General features: G+C 38.3%; 1 protein-coding gene across 4 annotated transcripts in view; it reads left to right on the forward strand.

Moving 5' to 3' along the window:
* The window catches only part of LOC135099833 (protein KRI1 homolog), a 44,764-nt gene that overhangs the window by 30,105 nt on the left and 3,255 nt on the right, over positions 1-11,404 (forward strand). For all 4 annotated transcript variants that reach the window (XM_064002416.1, XM_064002417.1, XM_064002419.1 and 1 more), the window contains 4 exons: positions 4,444-4,582; positions 4,881-4,975; positions 8,274-8,546; positions 9,534-9,697. In XM_064002416.1, the coding sequence (XP_063858486.1) occupies positions 4,444-4,582; positions 4,881-4,975; positions 8,274-8,546; positions 9,534-9,697 (671 nt within the window). The remainder of the gene's footprint in view (positions 1-4,443; positions 4,583-4,880; positions 4,976-8,273; positions 8,547-9,533; positions 9,698-11,404) is intronic.

The following is an 11,404-nucleotide window of genomic DNA, read 5'->3' on the forward strand; positions in this document are numbered from 1 at the left end:
CCAAAAATATCTCCAATAACTTTGCTTCTTCTTCTTTCCCTCCTCTACTTCAACCAGATGGCACCACTGCTATCACATCTATTTCTAAAGCTGAACTCTTTGCTCAAACCTTTGCTAAAAACTCTACCTTGGATGATTCTGGGCTTGTTCCTCCCTCTCCTCCATCCTCTGACTACTTCATGCCATGTATTAAAATTCTTCGCAATGATGTTTTCCATGGCCTCTCTGGCCTAAACCCTCGGAAGGCTTATGGACTTGATGGGGTCCCTCCTATTGTTCTCCGAAACTGTGCGTCCGTGCTTGCACCTTGCCTAGTCAAACTCTTTCAGCTCTGTCTGTCAACATCTACCTTTCCTTCTTGCTGGAAGTTTGCCTACATTCAACCTGTTCCTAAAAAGGGTGACCACTCTAATCCTACCTTGGATGATTCTGGGCTTGTCCCTCCCTCTCCTCCACCCTCTGACTACTTCATGCCATGTATTAAAATTCTTCGCAATGGTGTTTTCCATGGCCTCTCTGGCCTAAACCCTCGGAAGGCTTATGGACTTGATGGGGTCCCTCCTATTGTTCTCCGAAACTGTGCCTCCGTGCTTGCACCTTGCCTAGTCAAACTCTTTCAGCTCTGTCTGTCAACATCTACCTTTCCTTCTTGCTGGAAGTTTGCCTACATTCAACCTGTTCCTAAAAAGGGTGACCGCTCAAATCCCTCAAACTACTATCCTATTGCTTTAATTTCCTGCCTATCTAAAGTTTTTGAATCTATCCTCAACAGGAAGATTCTTAAACATCCATCACTTCACAACCTTCTATATGATTGCCAGTATGGGTTCCGTCAAGGCCGCTCTACTGGTGATCTTCTGGCTTTCCTTACTGAGTCTTGGTCATCCTCTTTAAGAGACTTTGGTGAAACTTTTGCTGTTGCCTTGGACATATCAAAAGCCTTTGATAGAGTCTGGCACAAAGCTTTGATTTCCAAACTACCCTCCTACGGTTTCTATCCTTCTCTCTGTAACTTCATCTCAAGTTTCCTTTCTGACCGTTCTATTGCTGCTGTGGTAGATGGTCACTTTTCTTCTCCTAAATCTATTAACATTGGTGTTCCTCAGGGTTCTGTCCTGTCACCCACTCTCTTCTTATTATTCATTAATGATCTTATAAACTAAACTTCTTGTCCTATCCACTCCTATGCTGATGATACCACCCTGCACTTTTCCACGTCTTTTCATAGACGTCCAACCCTTCAGGAGGTAAACATATCACGCAGGGAAGCCACAGAACGCCTGACTTCTGATCTTTCTAAAATTTCTGATTGTGGCAGAGCAAACTTGGTATTGTTCAATGCCTCAAAAACTCAATTCCTCCATCTATCAACTCGACACAACCTTCCAGACAACTATGCCCTCTTCTTCAGTGACACTCAACTGTCCCCCTCTTCTACACTGAACATCCTTGGTCTGTCCTTTACTTATAATCTGAACTGGAAACTTCACATCTCATCTCTAGCTAAAACAGCTTCTATGAAGTTAGGTGTTCTGAGACATCTCCCCCAGTTTTTCTCACCCCCCCCCCCCCAGCTGCTAACTCTGTATAAGGGCCCTATCCGTCCATGTATGGAGTATGCTTCACATGTCTGGGGGGGTTCCACTCATACTGCTCTTCTAGACAGGGTGGAATCAAAAGCTTTTCGTCTCATCAACTCCTCTCTTCTAACTGACTGTCTTCAGCCTCTCTCTCACCGCCGCAATGTTGCATATCTAGCTGTCTTCTACCGCTATTTTCATGCCAACTGCTCTTCTGATCTTGCTAACTGCATGCCTCCCCTCCTTCCGCGGCCTCGCTGCACAAAACTTTCTTCTCTCTCTCACCCCTATTCTGTCCACCTCTCTAACGCAAGAATTAACCAGTATTCTCAATCATTCATCTCTTTCTCTGGTAAACTCTGGAACTCCCTGCCTGCTTCTGTATTTCCACCTTCCTATGACTTGAATTCCTTCAAGAGGGAGGTTTCAAGACACTTATCCACCAATTTTTGATCACTGCTTTGACCCTTTTATGGGACTGGCATTTCAGTGGGCATTTTTTTTTTATTAGATTTTTGTTGCCCTTGGCCAGTATCCTTCCTACATAAAAAAATTAAAAAAAAAAGTTGCTGTACCATAATTCGATTTCCAAACAAAGTTACTTGATTTCAGATACTACAAGACATAGCAAAACCTGCCATTTATTACTAATTTATAGTTTTTATAAATATTTCCTTTGTTTATATATATATATATATATTTGAAATAGTTAAATGTGATCCCACTGAAGAAGTTGAAGAACCTCATTGTAAACAAACAGGGTTCCTCAGGAGTAATTCCGAGCTTCCTGTGGCTCTCTCTGTGACCTACAGTGCCATCATTACTTCACAACTGCATTTTCACAGTGGCTTTTCCCAGCAGCAAAATGTCTAAGTGTTATGATCACCTTTAATTTGGCAGTGAATAGGTTGCTCCTCTCTGTGTCACTCTATAATGCTTACCACATATGTTTGATAACAAAGAGAATGCCTACATGGTCTAAACAATATTTTTTGGTGAGTTCTGTGTCACTAAGTTCATTCAGTACATCCTTCCTGGATAAAAAAAAATTCTAAGCTGGAGATGTGGACCAGCCATCTTAGCAGTGGGAGTGTTCGTCATTATCTGCTAAAAAATGGTGGATGGGTGTCTGAGAACAGATTAATCTATTTTACATTTTTCCTATGGGGAAAATATTTTCAGTTTTTGAACATTTTGGATTTTGAACATTATATATATATATATATATATATATATATATATATATATATATATATATATATATATATATATATATATATATATATATATATATATATATATATATATATATATATATATATATATATATATATATATATATATATATATATATATATATATATATATATACTGTATTTGCTGGCTCATTAGATGAACTATTTTCTTGAAAAAAAGTATCTAATAATTACTGTGCATCTAATGCAGCTGGAATACAGATGCCTAGGCCTATAGGTATGGAGTTGAAGCATTAGTATGCTACACACAAATATTGTTACTAATAACGAAATTTCTCTCTCTCTCTCTCTCTCTCTCTCTCTCTCTCTCTCTCTCTCTCTCTCTCTCTCTCTCTCTCTCTCTCTCTCTCTCTCTCTCTCTCTCTCTCTCTCTCTCTCTCTCTCTCTCTCTCTCTCTCATGTGTGTGTGTGAAAGTAAGAGCAGTCCTAAGGATTGCTAAATAGAATGAGACTGACTGAGAATGAAAATTGAATTACATGTATGAGAGTGAGGAAGGATGAAGTGAAAATGACAAAATGAATGAGAGAGAGAGAGAGAGAGAGAGAGAGAGAGAGAGAGAGAGAGAGAGAGAGAGAGAGAGAGAGAGAGCAAGGTTTCACCCCTTTGCCCCTTATCTCTGACATACGAGTATAAGAGGGAGGGGAGGTGATAGGGAGGGAGGTTTGAGACAAAACAATAGAAGGGAAAGGAAAGGAAAAAAAAAAAAAAAGGAGGAAGGGACAGATGGCAGATAGGTGAGCAGCAGCTTGCACAGCTGGTGAATTAGTCTTGCAAGTTTTAGTTTATTCCAATTAAATTTTTATAAAAATTTCATTGCTCACACAAATGGCATATTTATCTTGCTAGTTTTGGATCATTATTCTGATTGAATTTTTATTAAAATTCCAGTTTTTGTGCTAGCAGTGAGTTCATTATTCCAGTTTTGGTGAATTATTTTGATTAAATATTCATTAAAATTTCAGTGAGTTATTACAGTTGTTTATTATAACAACAGTGTGTTGTCTTGTACCCTACTATATTTAATTTTGATTAAATCATGATTTTTTACTCAGTTAAGTAATTTTTAGTACAGTATGTTTAATTTTTATTTAAATCATGATTTTTTTTACTCTGATTTAAATTGATTTAACACAACCCTGCTAACCAAATTGCACCAATTGGGAGAAATGGAGCCAATTTTCTTATGTGAATGAAGTACACTGTAATAAGGGCCAGACAATTAAATTTTCAGTTTATTATGAAAAGTTTTTGCAAACTTGAAAAGGGCCTGAATTAAACACTGAGTCTAAATAAACACAGACTGGAAAGGGTTTACTGTATTTCTTCATCAAGCTTTCCTTTACCCTTCTTTGTCTGTGATTGGTATTGTATCCTATCTTATGATTCTTTCTAATGGACAAGTGAATGAATATAAAAGGAAATAGTGAATTACAGGCTATGAGAGGCAGATGAACATTTTCGTTGAGGCTGCTTCCATCAACAGAATTTCTAGAAAGAACATACGGTCAAAAGATATATTTGCTAGAATGATTATGGATTACACTTTTTAATGTGTGCTTTTTTTTATTTTCATTATTTATTTTTACACCCAAAATTATTTGCACAGGAGAAACTCTTCGAAGAAGATTTTGACGAGGCACAACATGATCAAGTAATGTCAGAAATGTTTGGTGAAGACTATTACGCAGTTGACGATGGCAATGATGAGAAACCAGTGTTTGATGATGAAGATATTGATGTTATAAGTAAGTTTTTAGGAGTGGTTATTAACTTTCGTTGCAATATTTAGTCTTGCTTTATTGATCCCCTTGAAGAGGTTGGCTTTACTTTTGTAGAATTTTATGCTTCTCTCTCTCTCTCTCTCTCTCTCTCTCTCTCTCTCTCTCTCTCTCTCTCTCTCTCTCTCTCTCTCTCTCTCTCTCTCTCTCTCTCTCTCTCTCTCTCTCTCTCTCTCTCTCTCTCTCTCTCTCTCTCTCTCTCAGTGCATTTAGTATTAATTAGCTACATGAAATAAAGTTATATATGATCACTGTCATATTTCAGAAGACTATGATCACTGGTTAGAGAAGCAGGACACCAACACATATGATGGTAAAGAAACTGAGGACTGGGAAGAGGAGGACCATGGTGCTTATTCTGTGAGTCAAGTTATATTTTCTAGCTACTGTCAGTTGCCTCAGATACAGATGTCTGAGGCAGGTTACAGTAGCCCCTCTTCTCTTCCCACCTGTTTTTTTTCCATCATCATTTTTAGAACAAAGCTGGATGTTGCATATATGTGCATAATGACTTAACGTGCTCTTGTGTCCTCATTTTTTAATCTTCCAAGTTTTCCACCACCTGGCTACAACTAGAGTCACTCAAACTCAATTTATTTGTGCTGTATATCTCTCATAACTTCTCTGACTGTAAGAAATTCTTTAACTACTCAACTTCCAAAGTGGAGCACCTGACTCTCTTCCCTTTTGCAGAGATTTCCATTCTTGGAGACTTCATTGTTCAACACCAGCTTTGCCTTTCCTCTCCCTTCATTGACCATCCTGTTGAACTACCCTTTAACTTTAATATTCTCCACAACCTAGAGCAACTGGTGCAACACCCTACTTATATTCCTGACTGTCTTGGAGATTTGCCCAACATTCTTGACCTTTTCCTAACCTCTAATCCTTCTACTTATGCTGTTACCCTATCTTCTTTATTGGGCTCCTCCAATCACAATCACACATATGTATCTTGTTCTTTCACTCCAATCCCTCCTTAGGATCCCCCCAAGTGGAGGTGCCTCCGGCATTTTGTCTCTGCTAACTGGGGGGACCTGAGGAGGTATTATGCAGATTTTCCTTGAAATAACTATTGTTTTTGTGTCAGAGATCCATCTCTGTGTGATGAGCACATAACAGAGGTGATAGTGTCTGGCATGGAGGCATACATTCCTTACTCTTCTTCTCGCCCTAACCCTTCCAAACCTTGGTTTAACACTGCCTCTCTTGCTATACATGATAGAGAGGTGGCCCAGCCCACAAGATACTTAAGTCTTCCATCACCTGAATCTCAAGGACTTTATATTTCTGCCCAGTGTCATGCCAGGTCTGTTCTCCAACTAGCCAAAGACTCCTTCATTAATAGAAAGTGTTAAAATCTTTCAAGGTCTAACTCCCCTTGTGATTTCTGGCACCTAGCCAAAAACATCTCCAATAACTTTGCTTCTTCATCTTTCCCTTCTTTACTTCAACCTGATGGTACCACTGCCATCTCATCTGTTTCTAAAACTGAACTCTTTACTCAAACCTTTGCTAAAAACACTACCTTGGATGATTCAGGGTTTGTTCCTCCCTCTCCTCCACCCTCTGACTACTACATGCTAACCATTAAGATCCTTTACAGTGATGTTTTCCATGCCCTCGCTGACCTAAACCCTCTGAAGGCTTACGGACATGATGGGGTCCCTCCTCTTGTTCTCCAAAACTGTGCCTCCATGCTTCCACCTTACCTAGTCACTCTTTCAACACTCTCTATCAACATATACCTTTTCTTCTTGCTAGAAGTTTGCCTATATTCAGCCTGTTTCTAAAAAGGGTGACCATTCTAATCCATCAAACTACCATTCTATTGCTTTAATTTCCTGATTATCTAAAGCTTTTAATAAAATCCTCAACAGGAAGATTCTTAAACATCTATCACTTCACAGTCTTCTATATGATTGCTAGTATGGGTTCCGTCAAAGCTGCTCTACTGGTGATCTGGGTTTTCCTTACTAAGTCTTGGTCATCCTCTTTTAGAGATTTTGGTGAAACTTTTGCTGTTGCCTTAGACATAAAAGCTTTTGATAAGAGTCTGGCACAAAGCTTTGATTTCCAAACTACCCTCCTATGTCTTCTATCCTCACTATAACTTCATGTCAAGTTTCCTTTCTGACCATTCTATTACTGCTTTGGTAGATGGTCACTGTTCAAATTCTGTTAACAGTGGTGTTCCTCAGGGTTCTATCCTGTCACCCACTTTCTTCCTATTATTCATCAATGATGTAAACCAGACTTCTTGTCCTATCCATTCCTATGCTGATGGTACTACCCTGCATTTTTCCACATCTTTTTTGTAGAGATCCAACCCCTCAGGAAACAAATTGTTCACGCAGGGAAACCACAGAATGCCTAACTTCAGATCTCTCTAAAATTTCTGATTGGGACAGAGCAGACTTAGTATTGTTCAGCCTCAAAAACTTGACAACCTTTCAAACAACCATCCCCTCTTCTTCAGTGACTCATCTGTCCCACTCTTCTACACTGAACATCATCAGTCTGTCCTTTACTTATGATCTAAACTGAAAGTTAGGTATTCTGAGTCATCTTCACCAGTTTTTCTTCCCTTCCGACAGCTAACTCTGTACAGGGGCTTTATCTGTCCATGTATGGAGTATGCTTCACATGTATAGGGGCTTCTACTCATACTGCTCTTTTAAAGAGAGTGAAATCAAAAGCTTTTCATCATATCAACTGCTTTCCTTTGACTGTCTTCAGCCTCTTTCTCATTGCTGCATTGTTGCATCTCTTGCTATCTTCTACCACTATTTTCATGCCAACCGCTCTTCTGATCTTGCTAACTGCTTGCCTCCCCGTCCTCTCTGTCTTGCTGCACAAGACTTTCTTCTTTCTCACATCCCTATTCTGTTCACCTCTCTAATGCAAGAGTTAACAAGTATTCTCAGTCATTCATCCCTTTCTCTGGTAAACTCTGAAATTCCCTGCCTGCTTCTGTATTTCCACCTTCCTGTGACTTTAACTCTTTCAAGAGGGAGGTTTCAAGGCACTTTTTCTGTTATTTTCGACTACCACTTTTGACTGTTTGGGGACCAGCACTCTCTCTCTCCCTTTCTCTCTCTCTCTCCAGTTTTATTGCCCTTGGCCAGTGCCCCTCCTACATAAAATAAATAAATAAATAAATAAAAGATATCAGGTACATATTTATCTCTTTAATTTGGCTTCTCTAACATCATCAAGCCCATACTTACAAAATAATGAAAATTCTGTTGGTGCAAAGGACCTGGTTTCTTGAGAAATTCCAGTAATTTTTTTAAAGAATGGTCCCAGAGCTGGTTTTTGGGAACAAGCAATGCAGGTAAATGCAGTATCTGAAGAGGTACCAAAGATGTAGGTATTACCATTTGTAATACTTTAGTGATTTTACTTTTTTTTTTTTTTTTTCCCAGCAGTACAGAGTGAAAAGTTATGAATAGATACAACAAAGCTATTTTCTTTTAATCATTAACACTAATGGTTACATATCCGTAAGTCTCTACCATGCACTGCTCTCTAATCTTTCTTTCCATTGTTAATAGTACTGCAGCAAGGTACTCTCTTCCCATACTTAATTGACCTCATGTCTGTTATTGACTGATAATCAGTCTTCCCTTGCTTACTTTATTATGACAACCTACAGATGGATGATGGCCATAATGAGAGGACTGAAGGTAGAAGGTCTCTGCAGCAACAAATGATTGAGGCATCTTCAAAAAAGAAGAGTAGAAGGAAGTCCAAGTTTGCTAAAGCCATAAAGCAAAAGAAGCCTGTGTTTGATCCTAAGGAAAAGACTTTTGAGTCTTACTTTGATGAATATTACCAGCTGGACTTTGAAGATATCATAAGTGGCATGCCTTGCAGATTCAAGTACCGGAAAGTGGAGCCTAACAGCTTTGGGCTCTCAACAGAAGAGGCAAGTTCTAATATCATTAATAATATACAGTTCTCACTGTAACATTTTTTGTTGTAGACAATTTCAATCCTTTTGTGATGTTCTGTATTATAGAAGAAAGTGTTATTTCAGTGTGTCTGTTGAATGTTCATACCAGAGCAAGGAATAAACTTGTAACCAGGTGTCCTTCATAATCTTGAGATCTCTTTAAAACATCTGAAAACTGTTCAATGAACATTCCAAGGAATACACAGGATTGTTTCCAAGCTAACCTTTGTCTCTTTAATTATCATTACTGCCTTTTAGCAGAGTCCAAGGAAGACACAAGCTTTGCTACTTAATTAGTTTCAGATCACATGAAAATCAGCCACCCCAACTGCATTTGGGATGACTAGGTTTAGTCAGGTTAGGTCACATTAGCTGATATAACCTAACCTAGACTATCCTAACCATCCCCCAATGATAAGAGTGGCTGGTCTTCATTTGATCCAAAGTTTCATTCAGATTTTTTTTACCACTTACTGTTATCTTCACTAGCCAGAAGTCACTTCATATATTTTCTCTACCATTTTGCAGTCCTGTCTTTTAAAGAAATCTTCAGAGCAGGGCAGAGTATTGTTCTTGTGTTAATCTTGCAGCTTCCGTCTTTGTCCTTGTCATCTTTGAACCATAATCCCAACCAGGTCTCTTATAACACTTACCTTTTAATTTTTGTCTTAACTTCTAATGACACTCATTCACAGGTACCTACCTTTAATGTTCTTTGAAGCTTCATTGCCCCTGTATCTGTGTCTCTACTTTTCAAAGTTGCATCATGGCATTTATAGTAATGGTGATACTGATATAATATATATCAATTTACTCTTGCCTCTAGACTATGGGGTATTGGAGAGCATTTTTCTCCCTCCATTTAACTACCCCCCCTCACACACACACACACAAAAAAAAAATAAATAAATAAATAAATAAATAAATAAATAAATAAATAAGCAAACAAATTACTTACAGATTTTGTCAGCCCAAGATAGAGAGCTGAATAAGTGGATTTCGTTAAAAAAATTATTGCGGTACCAGAGGGATGAAAAGGAAGAATCAAGGGACAAAAAAATTTACCAACACCGTTCATCACTGCCTCACGTCAAGCAGAAGATCCTTCCCAGCCTGTTTGTTGAGTAAGTTGAGATGCTCATGTAATGCTGTTATATATTATTTACTTCATTTTCAGTATGATGTGATGGGATCCAGATACAAATTCAAATAATGGAGATGAGAAGCTGATGTAGCTGTCTCTCTACCTCTCCCTATCCAAACACTCCCTTATTTGTTCAAGTCCTGGCCCTTGTCTTTCACTGATGCATCCTTTTATCCTGTTTGATTACCACTTTTTAGCTGTGCTCATGTAAGATAGAATTTCTCAAAGGCCAGTTGTACTTGCCAACTTCAGTTAATTTTGCTTGACAAGGTGTCTTATGTTAAAACAAACAGAATTTTGTTGCCATTGTGCCTCCTGATAAAGCAGTTTTACATTAGAAATCAATTGATAATTGTGGTTGAAACTGGTGTTAAATCTTCATCACACTTTTCATTGACATACTTTTTAGTTTTTTTCCCACCTATGCAACTTGTGTAGTTTTCTTTTCAGCTAGATTTAAAAAAAAATAAACAAGTTGCCAGTCTTAGATGGTAGAGTAGGAGTTGCAACTGTGATCCAATAAAATGATGGCAGGACATTCCTTAAGTAAATTAAAAAAAACCTTCAATAATCTAATCTTGCATCACCATGCAAAATAGGTTTGTAGGTGGCATTAGACTTCTTCAGTAAATCCCCTTCACAATTTCATTTGGAAAGGGTTGAGAGAAGATTGCTCTTCCCATTCCATCACCTGAGACACTGCCTAAAGTTATTCAAGTTGTTTTAATTTAGTCTGACTGAACTGATGGTCTTCAAGGCCACTACATGTACTCACACACTATTCAGTTCTGTCCCACTGTTTTAGCTTCAGTCAACCTTGAGCATCATGGCAACACCATTCGTAAGAACATGAGAACATAAGAAATAAGGGAAGCTGCAAGCCATCAGGCCTACACATGGCAGTCCCTGTATGAAACATACCTACCTATTTTCACCTATCATTCCCATCTGTAAGTCTGTCTAATCTTCTCTTAAAGCTCCTAATGACTAACAACTTGATTACTGAGTCCATTCCATTCATCTACCACTTTATTTCTTCCTATCTCTTTTTAAACCTAAGTTTTTCAAACCTGAACCCATTATTACTTTTTCTATCCTGGTTACTGATCCTAAGAATTTTGCTTGTAGACTTCTGTCAGGTCCCGTTAGCCTACGTCTCTCTAAAGAATGTAAATTTAATAGCTTGTCTCATTTCATAAGCAATACTCCTCATCCCCTGTATCCTTTTAGTCATTCTCCTTTGTACTGATTCTAATAGACCTATATCCTTCCTGTAATATGGGGACCAGAACTGCAGTTTAGTCTAGATGAGGTCTGACCAGCACCAAATATAATTTTAATATTATTTCAGGACTTCTACTTTTAACACTCCTAAAAATCAATCCTAACACCCTATTTGCCATGCTTCTGGCCTCAATGCTTTGCTTTCTTAGACGGAGTTCAGAGCTAACTAGAACTCCAAAATTTTTCATACCATGAACCTACCAGAGCATTGTTGTTTATTGTGTACCTACTGTGTGGGTTTCCTCTACCTACACTAAGTATTTTGCATTTGTTGATATTAAACAGCATTTGCCACCTGCCTGTCCATTCGTTCAACTTATTCAAATCTGCCTGTATGGCTGTAGCATCCGTTTCTGACCTAATTAATCTGCTTATCTTCATGTCATCTGCAAATTTAATAACA

Source organism: Scylla paramamosain, chromosome 4, assembly GCF_035594125.1.
Source record: "Scylla paramamosain isolate STU-SP2022 chromosome 4, ASM3559412v1, whole genome shotgun sequence".
NCBI lineage: Eukaryota > Metazoa > Arthropoda > Malacostraca > Decapoda > Portunidae > Scylla > Scylla paramamosain.